The sequence below is a fragment of the Pleurodeles waltl genome, chromosome 10, assembly GCF_031143425.1.
Source record: "Pleurodeles waltl isolate 20211129_DDA chromosome 10, aPleWal1.hap1.20221129, whole genome shotgun sequence".
In the NCBI taxonomy this organism is placed as follows: Eukaryota; Metazoa; Chordata; class Amphibia; order Caudata; family Salamandridae; genus Pleurodeles; species Pleurodeles waltl.
This window is the reverse complement of record NC_090449.1, coordinates 33,834,706-33,851,024: the sequence shown is the minus strand read 5'-3', so window position 1 is coordinate 33,851,024 and position 16,319 is coordinate 33,834,706. Positions and strand designations below refer to the sequence as shown.

At 44.3% G+C, this 16,319-nt stretch overlaps 1 protein-coding gene across 7 annotated transcripts in view; it reads right to left on the bottom strand.

The window, feature by feature from the left end:
* The window catches only part of SLC38A5 (solute carrier family 38 member 5), a 372,114-nt gene that overhangs the window by 6,934 nt on the left and 348,861 nt on the right, over positions 1-16,319 (bottom strand). For all 7 annotated transcript variants that reach the window (XM_069209561.1, XM_069209560.1, XM_069209559.1 and 4 more), the window contains 3 exons: positions 7,530-7,654; positions 534-678; positions 218-321 (listed from right to left, as the gene is read on the bottom strand). In XM_069209561.1, coding sequence (XP_069065662.1) covers positions 218-321; positions 534-678; positions 7,530-7,654 — 374 coding nt within the window. The remainder of the gene's footprint in view (positions 1-217; positions 322-533; positions 679-7,529; positions 7,655-16,319) is intronic.

Below are 16,319 nucleotides of genomic sequence, written 5' to 3'. Positions count from 1 at the left end.
TGTGTTAAATTATCTCATATTTTAATGTTAATGAGAATTAAATGAGAGAAAGTCATGATGGGAACTTAACTATCCCGTGAAGGGATATCCGATCGGAAATGTTTGGAGTCACCACTGCTCTCCACACACTACCCGAAGTGTAGACCTTGGCTTCAAAAGTTATCTTCACCTGCTCTCTGTTTACCTTGTTATTCCAATGGACAAAGACAGAACATACCTGTATTTTGGGGCGGGACGTCAACGGCTCCTTCTCATTGGGGACAATGCGGATGTAGAAGATGCTTGGAAGGATGAAGATCAGACTTGGTGCCGATGTCGCTCCTGTGAAATAAGGACGATAGAGAACAAATGATATTAAAAAAAGAGATATCAAGGATCGAATGCAAGAGACTAGCTGGGAATGGGTGGCTTACGATGCATGGCAAGCCTGCATTGATAAACTGGAGAAAGGCTCATTCATTTAGAGGTTATGAAGGGAAGAGAAGCAGAATCGATGTCTTGTATGGAAAAGGTAATGTGGCAGGCTGGCTTACCAATGATTCCGAAGATGTCACGGATGTTGGGTACAAAGATCACAAGCAGATTCACGAGGAAAAGCAGAACAATGGCGATGATGACGTGTCTCGCCCAGTGGAAAGTCTTCCCTGGAAAGATAAGCTGCTGGATGGCCCGCCGGATCTGATAAGAGAAGAAAGACAGACCTTTACTACTCCAACCATTCGATTTTGTCCTCAACCAAAATTATGTCCTCTCCATCCACACCGATTCCCAAGCCACCTCTAACAATTCTGTCTCTATCAAATCCGTAGCACACTGAGCTAAAAACAGCACTCCGGGTTGCAAACCGCTCATCGTTGCACCAAGTTCAAGTAATCACTTCAGTGACTATCGTTCTAACATAGATAGTTCCCCATCTCCTATCTCCACACTCCTGTGTTTGGATGGAATCTCTTAAATGCAATGAGTAACACGTACTACAAGACTGAGCGCTCATAGTATCAATTTCTTTTGATCACTGAACATTGTACCTAATTAAGCTTATGTTGCCATTACTCATGCAGACTGGTGTATTGATGGATTCTGAACCTCTGCGGCTAACCCCGGCCCTCCTGCACGGTGAGCTTGTGCTTTGGTGAGCTTACACCATTTAAGGCTATCGAGACGGCTTCTCAAGTAAGAAGGGGACCCAGCTTACACATGTCTCTGCAGTGTTGGGTACTTATGAACCGTGTTCATCTTGTGTTTAAAACAGGATGCATGGTCATTCAATTAGAAACTTGTTTATTTAAAGATATACTATTCATAGTAACATACTGATGCATATGAACATTAACTGTGCCTGGCTCTAAGAGGGTCGGACAGGCTGGTGAAGTATGACTGAGCACTAATGACCTGGACAGGGCACTAATGCAACAGGTCTGCAGGGGAGCTGGTCCCCTGAATCAGGCTTTCCACCCTCTATTCCATCTGGAGAAAAGTTTAATTAAGCACCATCTGCTGGTATTTTGGCTTTAATGGTGCAAGGTAATTTCAGTTCCCATTTTTCAGTGAACAAAAATAATTGTTAAAAAAACAAACCCCCCTACGATGCACAGTCTCCTTTCATTTTGCTCTTAGTGTTGCACTTGATTCCTTTTTTGCTTCCAATGTAAGCCTCGTTCTCACCTGCCTCCGATCATTCCATGTCACCGCCTTGATAATCGGTCACTTCTGCGGGAGACAAGCCAGATGACCTACCACCTGAACTTCTCCATTATACAACACAGGGGAACAAAGGGACGTTTATTCAGAATATATTTCGATTGGAAACAGAATGTAGAGAACAATCTCCATAACACTCTAATCTCCAGAAAGGCGTGGGATGGAGGCCTCAATAAGCCTCTCTTAAAAATGAGATGTCACAGGATGGTGAAAATGTCAGAGAAGAGAGGGGGATTAAAAGGTATATGTAAGAACAGTTTTCCAGCATTGGTATCTTTTATAGATTCAAATGTGACCATCAGCTTCACCTTTCGGAGTTTCTTCATTTATATAGTCTAAACACCTGAGAGCTTTGAAAAAAAGAGCTTGAGTGGCATTTTGGAAGAGTGGAGTTCAGTGGACAATTACTTTATTGGCTGAAGTTCAGAAATTACTAATGAGACAAATGTGCCACTCAATGCACTAGGCAAGAATAACTCAAACATTGGAATCTATGAGAGGTACCCATGCCGGAGAATGGATGTTAAAGGAAAGGAAGCTTTTCTTTTTCAGGATTATATGTTTCCTGGAAGTATAAGCTTGAATCAGACCAGCAAGCAGTAGGGCAGCAGGAAAGAAGGGAAGGCGGGGTAAAGCTTGCCTTATCTGAACAGGTTCCGAAGCGTGGTTTTTCTACTAAAGGTTTCCTTCTGGTCGCTATACTGAGATAATGATGCCAATGAAAATGTGCCAGCTTTTCAAGCCAGTGCCATACAACTGTCCACAAACAGAAGCCAGCAATGCCCCTGACAGGAGTATGCTTTCACCATTCTCTAGAATGGTATCAAAAGCTGACCCTTCCAATGCATTGGAATGGCTTCCTTTGATCTTGGCTGGCTCTCATTGTGTCCAAACCCAACAAACAGTTGATCTAATGTAATGAATTGGCCAAATATTTTCTTAACATTCTGCAAGTGGATTAAGATCTAAATTGTGGTAGTTGGGTTTAGAAAGAACACCGCCACAATCACTTGTTTCGGGACGTGAACAAATGTTGTTACGGTAAGAGCCTAGGATCAGTTACGAGTATCACCCTGTTTTCCTAGTCTGTATGCCCCATACATATGGGGAGGATGTCAAGGTGGGCAAATCCTCCTTCTTTCAGGAAAAGAATTTGATTTTAACTTTATGAATGGGATGGCACCAGAGTCTGCCAAGAGCTGTGCCATATTTACAGACAACCTATGACTTTGTTACCATGAGATAAGTAATGAAGCATTGTAGCTTTAGGATGCCCTCTAAGTGAACTATATTTGACAGCGAGCAATTGAAAGATGATAGATTAAATGGTTCTTTTGTTGTGCGATGTAACTCTACACCTCTCAACTGAAAGGCCATGCAAGTCTGTCCATCAACAATGCCTTACCCAGCCTGCGCGATGAGGGGTGAGGGTGTGTTGCTTCCAATTTATCTTGGGTTATACCTTTCGAACAAGGTAAATGGAGGCAAGCCATAAGCAAAAAATGCAAAGCAAACAATGCCAATGAAAGCAACTCGCCAAGCTGCTTGTACCTGCTTTTAAACAACTGGTTCTTATTGTAATCCTTGGTTTGCGAAGAGGTCCAGTCTAGAAGACAGCTTGAAAATAGTTCGGACACTCTTCACACTTGTGGCTGAATTCCTTGGCTCATATAAGCAAATGTGTGTGATCACTTGGCTTTCCTGGTGGATGTTTTGTTGATGGTGGAATGCTTTAATTGGCTCTGGGCCGGGGAGCGTTGCTTCAGTTGATAACATCCATGCCCCCTAATTACTGGTATAATACAGCCACACTGTCCATTTTTGTAGTCAACAAAGCACCTTTGATGTGCCGGTGAAACCCTCTTGAGTTAGAGCATTCTTCAATGATGGGGTCCTCCCTTTCTACTACTTCTTCCAAGATGTGCAAAAGGGGCTGAGAAGACACCCTAATAGGTACAGTGTGATTCAGAGGGATAAAAGCTTAATTGATTGGACACTGGAACATGCAAGCAGTATTGCCATAGGTGAAGGCTGCTCCAGGTTGAAGTTGAGAGGTCCTCTGATGCCAGAATCTGTGTGCTTATCATCATCGAGGGCGCTGTTGATAAGCGAGGGTCACAGAAGTGGTGACAATGGTCGCGGAAGAGGAGGGTTTCTTGGCTACTGTTGACGAAGGAGGGGCTGTCAAAGACGGGAGACCTGCTGGCAAAATATGGGTCATGAAAGAGCTTTTGGTCATTGACTGGATAGGGGTTGGCACACATATGAGAGGGTATTCGAGGTGGTAGAGGAGTTTTATTAGTACCCAACTAAGGAGCCGCCACATTTTTCCACTTCTGAGACTTCTCCAAAGGGGCTGAATGTACAGAACTCCTGACAGAAGAGGTGGTAAAGCCTGGCTTAAACAGAAATTGCGCAGCAGGGTATAACCTCTTTAGTAAGCACTCAGGGCTAAACAATAGTTGTTTTGTTTTAGGAGTACCCTACTGATAATTCTATTCTCTGTGCTCATATTAATGAGCACAATGGTACTGCTGGCATCTTTGGGACCAAAATGTTAGTGTTGTAGAATCTACACTTGTTTCCTCCAGAGGGATAATCATTCTGATTGTGCTGAGGTGTGCTACCAAAATACTTAGGGCCTCACTTGCAAGGTTTTGGCTCAGGGCAGCACCACGAGGATTCTTGATGCGCTGTCCTGCATCAAAAGAAAAGGACAGGAAAGTGCCCTCTTTGAGATATAGCGCATTCCTGTCCTTTCCCCCTGTGCGGCACACAATGGGCTACCATGCGCCAATGCAGCCACCCTCGCACCATGGCGCAGGGGTGTCTGCTTTGTAGGAATGATTGTTCCTACAACAATCAATGGAGGCGATTCCCTCCTACTATGTGTGCTGCAGAATGCAGCACACGTAGAAAGCGAAAAAACAAGGAGAAATAATGTTATTTCTCCTCGTTGCACCTCCCTTTGGGAGGCGTATGCTTTTGATGCATTCCCAGGTCTACACCTAGTTGTAAGTCTGGGAATGTGTCAAATGTGTGGGTGTTACATGGGAACACCCACTGTAACGCTCTTGGCACGCCTCCCTGTTGCAGTGTGAGGTATTGCAGGGACTTGCGGGGCATTGCCTCTTTCTGTGTCTACAAGGCCATGAGAGACCACACAGGGTGTGGCCTTGCAGACATGGATCTCCAGCGTGCGCCACAGAAGTGTCAAAAAAGTGACGATCCGGTGCAACACGGGTGCTTGTAAATAAGCCCCTGAGTTCTTAATATCACCCTACAAGGAAGTAGGCTCCAGATTAACGACCTCCACTATATATCATAGTATAGATATTTTATTCCTAACTCCATAACTGTGTACCTTGATGATATATATTTCTTCAAGATACGTGGATATTGAGTTCAGATATGTACTTACCTGGATGACACAGTGACAGTCAATATATTTGTAGGTCAATATTTTTGACTTTGACATTCTGACAGTGATTACGATGGATGAGTACAGACATGGCCCTAGCCATGTCTGTATCATCCTTCATGGCTTGAAATTCCTTTTTCCATTTTCTTTCCAAAAATGGTCTGAGCCGTTAAAGAGCATATTCAATTTCTGCATCTTGATTTCTAGTTTAAAATTACCAGCTTGTCTTCTGAAGATGTCGCTGGCCTGATGGCAAAATCTGACCCCACCCACATCCACTGAATGTTTAGTAGCTTGATTTCTGTCTTAATATCCCTTTTACGTGATGGCTGTGGCCTCCTGCTGACTGCCCCTAAGAAGCCAGTGCCTTTAGCTATGTCCCATGATTCACTCATATCTAAACTTATCTCAAAACTGTTTTAGCTCTCACCATGGTGGAAGATGGTTTATTAATGTGTACACCAAGAGCACTGTGTTTTTTGCCTTAGAACCTAAATGTCCCCTTCTGGGCTCCAATACAAGCACAGAATAGGGGGGCTGAGTTTGGTGCTTCAATGTCCTTGTTTGATGGAGCCCCATAGTCTGCTACTGAAAGACGGGTTTTGAATAGGTAAGAATCCGCTTCACAGCATTGACACTATAAAGAATTTCTTTGCAAGTACCTCCATAAGGTTGTAAAGAAAACATGCTTTATACCCTCCTTTTCAAAAACATTCTGGTTGCTCTTGTTGCCTATTTCAGGAGCAACTTGGTACATTCTGATAGGATGGACAAGCTCATTGATGATGCTGAGGGAAATCCATCCAAGTGCACATCTGTGCCATAATCGACCTTCTCTTTAATAGCATCATCCTCGGGCCTGACCACCTTGTTCTTCAAGATCTGTCCGGTGAAATAGGCTATGAATAAACTGTTGATACTTTCACACATCCATCTCTAGGCCGTCCCACAAGACACTCTGGTGCACACTACTCACTTGGTTACATTTATGGCTTCAATGCATGGGGGGATTTGGCAATGTTGAGGGGAAGAGGATACTGACTTGGCTGAGACATAGTCAAGGTGACGACTGCACTCTGGTGCTAGCCTCCCACCAGAAAGCTTTTCATATGCAAAATCCTCAGCTGAAGCACCCCTCTGGTGCTTTATGTCTTGGTCCAGCTAGTAAAATCTGGATACATGTCACAGCTCTTCCGAATCTGTCTGGATACAGACACATGCAGGTTGAGAGGACCTTCCAGGAAATCAATCTTATTTCTATATCACTGACATTATTGGCAGAGGGCTGATGTCCTAGGAGGGTCAGCCATGTGGCAGTGCATGCCCATGTTTACTAAGATTCTCTTAACGCTAGCAGTCTGCTAGAGCCTTAGAAAAATATGACTCTTTAATAAGCTGCAGTTTTTCAAGCAATTCTGTTTTAAGAAAATGTTACTTACCTGTAACCGTACTTTTGCCACTTACATTTATTAAGGAATTACATACTGTGTGCAAATTGGGCTTTGAATAGTATCTCATTTTTCTGAAAAGGGAAAAAGTGGATAACAACCACATCTATTCAACAATGACTGACTTCAGCAAAACCCCAAAGCCCAAAATGTCCCAGACCTCAATGCCAGCCTTGAAATCTGTTTTGTGTGACATCAGGTTGGAAAGCATAGGGGGTATCAGTAAAGAAGCACAACTGAAAGCAATGGAGGTGAAGCCCCTGGATTGGAGGGACACCCATTACCATCAATCTTCTTGTATTCAACGTTTCCTATCAAACATTCAAAGACGTTCCTAGTTCCGTACAAATCTGTTGTATCGCTTGTGCTAAAGTTCCACCATCTCCGGCCTTACGCAGCAAAGATGTCTGCTACGCTACACTACCCCTGTAATCAATAGGTAATGATTAAATGGATGTCTGATTCAATACGATCTGCCTAGCGCACTATGCACTCCTATACATCTTGTCTTTGGGCCGTAGTTTAAGTCCGACGGAGCAGGATATCTACAAAAAAGTGCTCCATGCCCCATCCGTACTATATATAGTGCTGCTGACATCAAAGCACTTGAAGTACAGCAGACATTACATCCAGCACTTGTCAGCGGATGTCTAGCGTCCGTATAAATTCTAACTAAGGCCCTTAGTCACCAGACATATTGTAGGTTTGTTGCATACTTTACTCCTGGATTCCAACAGTGGCTGCCCTTTGTCAGTAGTGTCCCTGCGATATCAGATGCAGTCAGTGCAAAAGAAATGTGCAAACTTCATGCTTTCTTAGGCCACCAGTTTACAAAAGACAGCTTGCGAATGAGACACCCCAAAGCGGGTGCACCTATTACTGACATTTGTGGAGGCAGCTGAAAAACTTTAGTTCCACAGGGGTAGTAAGAAACCTTCAACTGTTTATGTGAAACTTACCGGGAACAAAACCACAGGAACAGTCAATGTCACCGCTACGAGCACAGCGAGTCGCACACAGAGGATTAACTTGTCCAATGGGTCCACTTTACTGTAGGTGTGCAGCATCTCCGTCTCAACGTTGCCTGGAGAAAAGAAAGGGTGAGTATTGTATAAGTTAAGTACTATGGAGGTCATTCTGACTCCCGCCGGGCGCGGTCACCGCGCGCCCGGCGGGAGCCGCCAAAATACCGTACCGCGGTCGGAAGACCGCAGCGGGTATTTTGAGTTTTCCCCTGGGCTGGCGGGCGGCCTTCAAAAGGCCGCCCGCCAGCCCAGGGGAAAACGACCTTCCCACCATGAAGCCGGCTCGTAATCGAGCCGGCGGAGTGGGAAGGTGCGACGGGTGCTACTGCACCCGTCGCGTATTTCACTGTCTGCTATGCAGACAGTGAAATACACGCGGGCCCTCTTACGGGGGCCCCTGCAGTGCCCATGCCATTGGCATGGGCACTGCAGGGGCCCCCAGGGGCCCCGCGACACCCCCTACCGCCATCCTGTTCCTGGCGGGCGAACCGCCAGGAACAGGATGGCGGTAGGGGGTGTCAGAATCCCCAAGGCGGCGCAGCATGCTGCGCCGCCTTGGAGGATTCTGACGGGCAGCGGAAAACCGGCGGGAGACCGCCGGTTTTCCTGCACTGACCGCGGCCAAAGCGCCGCGGTCAGAATGCCCTGCGGGGCACCGCCGGTCTGTCGGCGGTGCTCCCGCCGACCCTGGCCCCGGCGGTCTGAGACCGCCGGGGTCAGAATGACCCCCTATGTGCCTTGCAGGGGAACTTCAACTGGAGGATGCCTACAATCTTCTCTTACATCACAAGACTAAATGCTCTTTCATCATTAAAAGTGTCTACCTGAGGACCTCTGACTATGGGATTATAGAAAAAGCCTGATGCAGCATTTGATGATGCAGCTGCCCCCCTCTGGCACCTGTTGAAACTTCTCTTGTAGTCTCTTACCGGGCAGCTGCCTGTATTTTGGCTATCACTACCGGTAGCTCCATTTGTGCATTTATAGGACGTTGTACACTCAAGGAAACATTAAACACTTGCAGAGTTGTTTATACAGTTATATATATATATATATATATATATATATATATACATATATATATATATATATATATATATGTATATATATATGTATATATATATATATATATATATATATATAGATATATATATATAGATATATATATATGGAAAATGTCACTTACCCAGTGTACATCTGTTCGTGGCATTAGTCGCTGCAGATTCACATGCTGTGCACATCCCGCCATCTGGTGTTGGGCTCGGAGTGTTACAAGTTGTTTTTCTTCGAAGAAGTCTTTTCAAGTCACGAGATCGAGGGACTCCTCCCATTTCGGCTCCATTGCGCATGGGCGTCGACTCCATTTTAGATTGTTTTCCCCGCAGAGGGTGAGGTAGGAGTTGTGTATACTAGTAATAGTGCCCATGCAATGGAGTGAATAGGTATGTACCTAATGTAGTTTAAAGTTATGTATTTACAAATTTACAAGTGTTCAAGATCAACTTCTAAACGGCTACAGGCTCCCGGGGAAGCGGGTGGGCGCATGTGAATCTGCAGCGACTAATGCCACGAACAGATGTACACTGGGTAAGTGACATTTTCCGTTCGATGGCATGTGTATTGTATTGTATTGTAATCATATTTATATAGCGCTTACTACCCCTGACGAGGCGTCGAAGCGCTTTTCGATGAGTAGCACGCTACTCCGGAACCCAACAAGAATTAGTGATGGATTAGTATCATTTAATAATGAGTACAGTTTTAGTATTATTATGAGTTAATTTGAGCTGCGGATATGAGAGTTTGTTAGTTAGATTGACTGGAGTAATGGAGGAGTGGAGGAGGAAAGAAATCTAAAAGTGTTAATTGGGAGTATATCCTTCATTTACTCAATCCAAAGTCTTGGGATGAATAAAGGGGGGCAGAGGGGGGGAAGAGTATGTGGAAGGGTTAGGGAGAGCATAGTAGCAGGGTGAGATGAATGCAGGAGAATTTAGTAGGGTTGTGTGGGAGGTCACAGAGGTAGAGTGAGGTTTGGTGAGTTAGATGTGGAGGTGGAGGGAAGAGCTTAGGCAGAGATATTTAGGAGATGAAAGTGGTCGAAGGGATTTGGGATGAGTCAGAGTGAGAATGGAGGATAGTTTGATAGAGACATGACATAAGAGTGATGAAAAATGAGAGCAGAAATTCATAGATATCTAGTATAACAACCCAAAAAACCAGGAGCCATGCAATGACCCACAACATGCCAAGCACAGAAACAACATATACACATACATACACATACATATATATATATATTTATACACACACACGAATACACACATATGCACATACAATACATAATTAGAATCATGGGTAAAAAATACTTAGTCAGACAGGTTTAAAAGAGTGTGTGTGTATTTTATTGTTATGACAGTAGCAATACATATTTTCCAAAGAAACTATAAATAAATAGAAATATACATATAATCTGAAAAAATATTTATCCACATAGGCATATGCAGTTCATAGTTGTTTGAAAAAGGTGGTTATGAAGGAAAGAGCCAACTCTTGAGTAGTTTTCTGAAAACAAGAAAGTTATCTGTGGCTCTTATAGTTGGGGGTAATGAATTCCATATTTTTGCTGCTTGGACGGAGAAGGATGTACCACCTACAGTCTTTTTCTTGTATGGTGGTGTTCTAAGGCGGGGTGCCAGTCTTGAGCGGAGGGTTCTTTGTTGGATGTATTTGGTAATTTTCTTTCTGATAAAAAGCGGTCCTGTTCCATGTATAGCTTTGTGGGTGATACAAAGCAGTTTGAAAGTGCATCTTCTGGCAACGGGTAACCAGTGTAGTGCTCTCAAGGCAGGGGAGATGTGGTCTTGCGGCTTTATATGTAGTAGTAGCCTGGCTGTGGAATTCTGGATACGTTGTAGTTTTTTCATAACAGATAGAGATGATCCATGGTAGAGGCTATTGGCATAATCCAGTTTGGATAATACAAGTGAGATAGTAGCTTGCACCTTGTGTGGAAATCCGAGGTGGGGGAAGATGCGTCGTAAAGTCTTTAAGGTGATGAAGCTTGTGCATGCTAATTTGTCTACTTGGGTATTCATAGTTAGCTTGGAATCCATGGTGATTCCTAGGTTTTTCACTTCCTTGGATAATTGAGGAGGTGTTCCGAGATCTTCAGGCCAGACGCACAGAGGGTCATAATTTTTCCAGTCACCACATATGAGTATTTCTGTTTTGGAGGTATTTAGTTTGAGATGGCTCCAGGTCATCCACTGATCAACGGCTCTGAGGCAACTGAAGATTTGTGAGTTTTCAATGTTTTTGGGGTCTTCTAATTGAAGTAGTATTTGTGTGTCATCTGCATAGTTGTAGCATGTGAGATGGAACTCATTGATCAGTTCTGGTAAAGATATCATGTAGTTGTTAAAAAGCAAAGGTGAGATGATTGACCCTTGGGGGACCCCTGTTTTTGTGAGGTAGGGTTCGGACGAGAAGGGGGGCGAGTGGATGATATTCGCTCTTTTTTGGAGATAGGAAGTAATCCAGTCGAGAGCAATCCCTTGTATGCCGGCTTCGTGGAGTCTTTGAGTTAGGGTGTCATGGTCAACCGTATCAAAGGCAGTTGAGAGGTCCAAGAGAAGTAGTGCAGCAACTCCATTTCGGTCGACTGTGTTTTTAAGATCGTCCCAGATTGCCATGAGTGCCGATTCAGTGCTTCTTCCTGGGCGGAATCCAGTTTGGATGGCATGTGTAGCTGCAGATACACATGCTGTGCATAGACTAGTAAGCAGTTATCTCCCCCAAAGCGGTGGCTCAGCCTGTAGGAGTTGAAGTTGTTTGAAACAATGTTCGTAGTACTGCTTGACCTACTGTGGCTTGTTGTGCCGTTAACACATCTACCCAGTAGTGTTTGGTAAATGTATGAGGCATAGACCATGTAGCTGCCTTACATATTTCGGTCATTGGAATATTTCCTAGAAAGGCCATGGTAGCACCTTTTTTTCTGGTTGAGTGTGCCTTTGGTGTAATAGGCAGTTCTCTTTTTGCTTTAAGATAACAGTTTTGAATGCACTTAACTATCCATCTAGCAATGCCTTGTTTAGAAATTGGATTTCCAGTATGAGGTTTTCGAAAAGCAACAAATAATTGTTTTGTTTTTCGAATAAGTTTTGTTCTGTCAATGTAGTACATTAACGCTCTTTTGATGTCTAATGTATGTAGTGCTCTTTCAGCTACAGAATTTGGCTGTGGAAAGAACACTGGTAATTCTACTGTTTGATTCAAGTGGAACGGTGATATGACTTTTGGTAGAAATTTAGGATTTGTCCGTAGAACTACTTTATGCTTGTGTATTTGAATAAATGGTTCCTGTATGGTAAATGCTTGGATCTCACTTACTCTTCTTAGAGATGTAATGGCAATTAAAAATGCAACTTTCCATGTTAAGTATTGTATTTCACAAGAGTGCATGGGCTCAAAAGGTGGACCCATGAGTCGTGTTAAGACAATGTTGAGGTTCCATGAAGGAACTGGTGGTGTTCTTGGTGGTATAATTCTCTTTAGGCCCTCCATAAACGCTTTTATGACTGGTATCCTAAATAGTGAAGTTGAGTGCGTAATTTGCAGGTAAGCTGAAATTGCGGTAAGATGTATCTTAATGGAAGAAAATGCTAGCTTTGACTTTTGCAAATGCAGTAAGTATTTTACAATGTCTTTGGCAGATGCGTGTAAGGGTTGAATTTGATTATTATGGCAGTAATAAACAAATCTTTTCCACTTATTTGCATAGCAATGTCTAGTGGTAGGTTTCCTAGCTTGTTTTATGACCTCCATACATTCCTGTGTGAGGTTTAAGGGTCCGAACTCTAGGACTTCAGGAGCCAAATTGCTAGATTCAGCGATGCTGGATTTGGGTGTCTGATCTGCTGTTTGTGTTGCGTTAACAGATCTGGTCTATTTGGTAGTTTGACATGAGGCACTACTGAGAGGTCTAGTAGTGTTGTGTACCAGGGTTGTCTTGCCCATGTTGGCGCTATTAGTATGAGTTTGAGTTTGTTTTGACTCAACTTGTTTACCAGATATGGAAGGAGTGGGAGAGGGGGAAAAGCGTAAGCAAATATCCCTGACCAACTCATCCATAACGCATTGCCCTGAGACTGATCTTGTGGGTACCTGGATGCGAAGTTTTGGCATTTTGCATTTTCCTTTGTTGCAAATAGATCTATTTGTGGTGTTCCCCAACTCTGGTAGTAAATGTTCAGTATTTGGGGGTGAATCTCCCATTCGTGGATCTGTTGGTGATCCCGAGAGAGATTGTCTGCTAACTGATTCTGAATTCCTGGAATAAATTGTGCTATTAGGCGAATGTGGTTGTGAATCGCCCAATGCCATATTTTCTGTGTCAGGAGACACAACTGCGTTGAGTGTGTCCCTCCCTGTTTGTTTAGGTAATACATCATTGTCATGTTGTCTGTTTTGACAAGAATGTGTTTGTGGCTTATTATAGGTTGAAAAGCTTTTAGCGCTAGAAATACTGCCAATAGTTCTAAGTGATTTATGTGAAACTGTTTTTGCTGATTGTTCCATTGTCCTTGGATGCTGTGTTGATTGAGGCGTGCTCCCCACCCTATCATGGAGGCATCTGTGGTTATTACATATTGTGGCACTGGGTCTTGGAAAGGCCGCCCTTGGTTTAAATTTATACTGTTCCACCATTGAAGCGAGATGTATGTTTGGCGGTCTACCAACACCAGGTCTAGAAGTTGACCCTGTGCCTGTGACCATTGTGATGCTAGGCACTGTTGTAAGGGCTGCATGTGTAACCTTGCGTTTGGGACAATGGCTATGCATGAGGACATCATGCCTAGGAGTTTCATCACCGTCTTGACTTTGTATTTTTTGTTTTGGATACATGGTCTGTATTAAATGGTGAAATGCTTGAACCCTTTGTGGGCTTGGCGTGGCAATCCCTTTTGCTGTGTTGATTGTCGCCCCTAAGTATTGCTGTGTTTGACACGGCAGAAGATGTGACTTTGTGTAGTTGATTGAGAAACCTAGTTTGTGGAGGGTTTCTATGACATACTTTGTGTGTTGTGAACACCGTTCTAGCGTGTTTGTTTTGATTAACCAATCGTCTAGGTACGGGAACACATGTATTTGCTGCCTTCTGATATGTGCAGCTACGACTGCTAGGCATTTTGTAAAAACTCTTGGCGCAGTTGTTATTCCGAATGGCAACACCTTGAATTGGTAGTGTACCCCTTGGAATACAAACCTTAAGTACTATCTGTGTGAAGGATGTATCGGTATATGGAAATATGCATCCTTTAGGTCTAGTGGTGTCATGTAGTCTTGTTGTTTGAGCAGTAGGATTACGTCCTGTAATGTCACCATGTGAAAGTGGTCTGATTTGATGTAGGTATTTAATGTTCTGAGATCTAATATAGGTCTCAGACTTTTGTCTTTTTTGGGTATGAGAAAGTACAGAGAGTAAACTCCTTTTCCTTTCTGGTGGTTTGGTACTAATTATATTGCCTCTTTCTGTAGCAACGCCTGAACTTCCAGTCCTAGAAGATCTATGTGTTGTTTTGACATATTGTGTGTTTTCGGTGGGACGTTTGGAGGGAATTTGAGAAATTCTATGCAATAACCATGCTTGATAATTGCCAGTACCCAAGTATCTGTTGTTATTTCCTCCCAATGTTTGTAAAAATTGCTTAGTCTCCCCCCCACAGGTGTTATGTGTTGGGGATGTGTGACTTGTAAGTCACTGCTTATTTTGAGGAGTTTTGGGACTTTGGAACTTTCCTCTATTTTTTTGGAACTGTCCCCCTCTATATTGTCCCCGAAAACTTCCACGCAGATATTGGCTCTGATAAGTGGGCCATGTTTGTGAGGTAGTGGGTTCTGTGCTTTGCCCTCGAAACCCCCCTCGAAACTGTGTTTTTCGAAATGTGCCTCTGCTCTGTGGGGAGTAGAGTGCGCCCATGGCTTTGGCCGTGTCAGTGTCCTTCTTAAGTTTTTCGATAGCAGTGTCCACCTCCGGCCCAAACAACTGCTGTCCGTTAAATGGCATATTTAGCACAGCTTGCTGTATTTCTGGTTTAAATCCTGATGTACGCAGCCATGCATGTCTCCTTATTGTTACTGCTGTGTTGACAGTTCTAGCAGCTGTGTCTGCAGCATCCATAGCTGACCGTATCTGATTGTTGGAGATACTCTGTCCTTCTTCTACTACTTGCTGTGCTCTTTTCTGGAACTCCTTGGGCAAATGTTCTATAAAATGTTGCATTTCGTCCCAATGAGCCCTATCGTATCTGGCCAACAAAGCCTGTGAATTTGCGATACGCCACTGGTTTGCTGCCTGTGCCGCCACCCTTTTGCCTGCTGCGTCGAATTTGCGACTTTCCTTATCTGGAGGTGGTGCATCTCCTGAAGTATGTGAGTTTGCTCTTTTGCGAGCTGCCCCTACTACAACTGAGTCCGGTGTTAGCTGTTGTGTGATGTACACGGGGTCTGTTGGTGGCGGTTTATATTTTTTCTCCACTCTTGGAATAATGGCCCTTCCTTTTACAGGCTCCTCAAACACTTGCTTGGAGTGTTTTAGCATCCCGGGTAGCATGGGAAGACTCTGGTACTGGCTGTGTGTGGACGACAGTGTATTAAATAGAAAGTCGTCTTCAATGGGCTCTGCATGTAGGCTGACATTATGAAATGCCGCTGCCCTCGACACCACTTGTGCGTAGGCTGTACTATCTTCTGGTGGCGACGGTCTAGCTGGATAACAGTCAGGACTATTATCCGACACTGGTGCATCATAAAGGTCCCATGCGTCAGGGTCATCTTGACTCATCCCTGTGTGGGTTGGGGATTGCATCATAGGTGGAGTGGCTACCGGTGATGGTTGCGGAGAGCGTTGTGGAGATGGTGGCGGGGTTACCTGTTTAGCCACCTAAACAGGCTGCTTGTCTTTCTCCTGGAAGGCAAGTTTGCGTTTCATCCTAATAGGAGGGAGAGTGCTGATCTTTCCCGTATCTTTTTGGATGTGGAGCCGTCTTTGGGTGTAGTCTGGCTCCATTGCCTCTAATTCCTGTCCAAATCTATGTATTTTCATTTGTGAGGACAGTCCTTGTTCCTCTGTGTAGGAACTTGATTTTGGTTCCGAAGCCGGATGTTTCGGTATCGAAACCTTTTCGGCTACCTTTTTCAGCTCCGACGAAACCTTTTTTGTTTTCGGCGTCATTCTATCTCGGTGCCAACTAATTTCGGTGCCGCTGTCTCGATGCCAAACTTGCTCGGAGCCGCTATCCCGGGCCCGAGATTGCTGTGTGGCGGTATCTCGACCGGAGTCGGATGACTTCGACACCAGCGTGCCCTTTTTCGGTGCCGATCTTCGGTCACCTATTTTCCGGGTTAAGCCATGGCCTGTTGGCGGTTGCTTCCCCTGGGCCTTTGTGCTCTTTTCGTGAGTTTTATGTTTCGACGTCTTACTCACGGTTTTCGGCGTTTCTTCGGGATCGATCTCATCCGAGTCCGATTCCTGGATGGAGAAGGTTTCTTCCTCCTCCTCGAAACGCCCTTGTCCTGTCGGCGCCGACGCCATTTGCAGTCTTCTTGCTCTTCGGTCTCTTAGTGTCTTCCTGGACCGAAACGCTCGACAGGCTTCACAAGTATCTTCCTTGTGTTCCGGCGACAAACACAAGTTACAGACCAGATGCTGATCTGTAA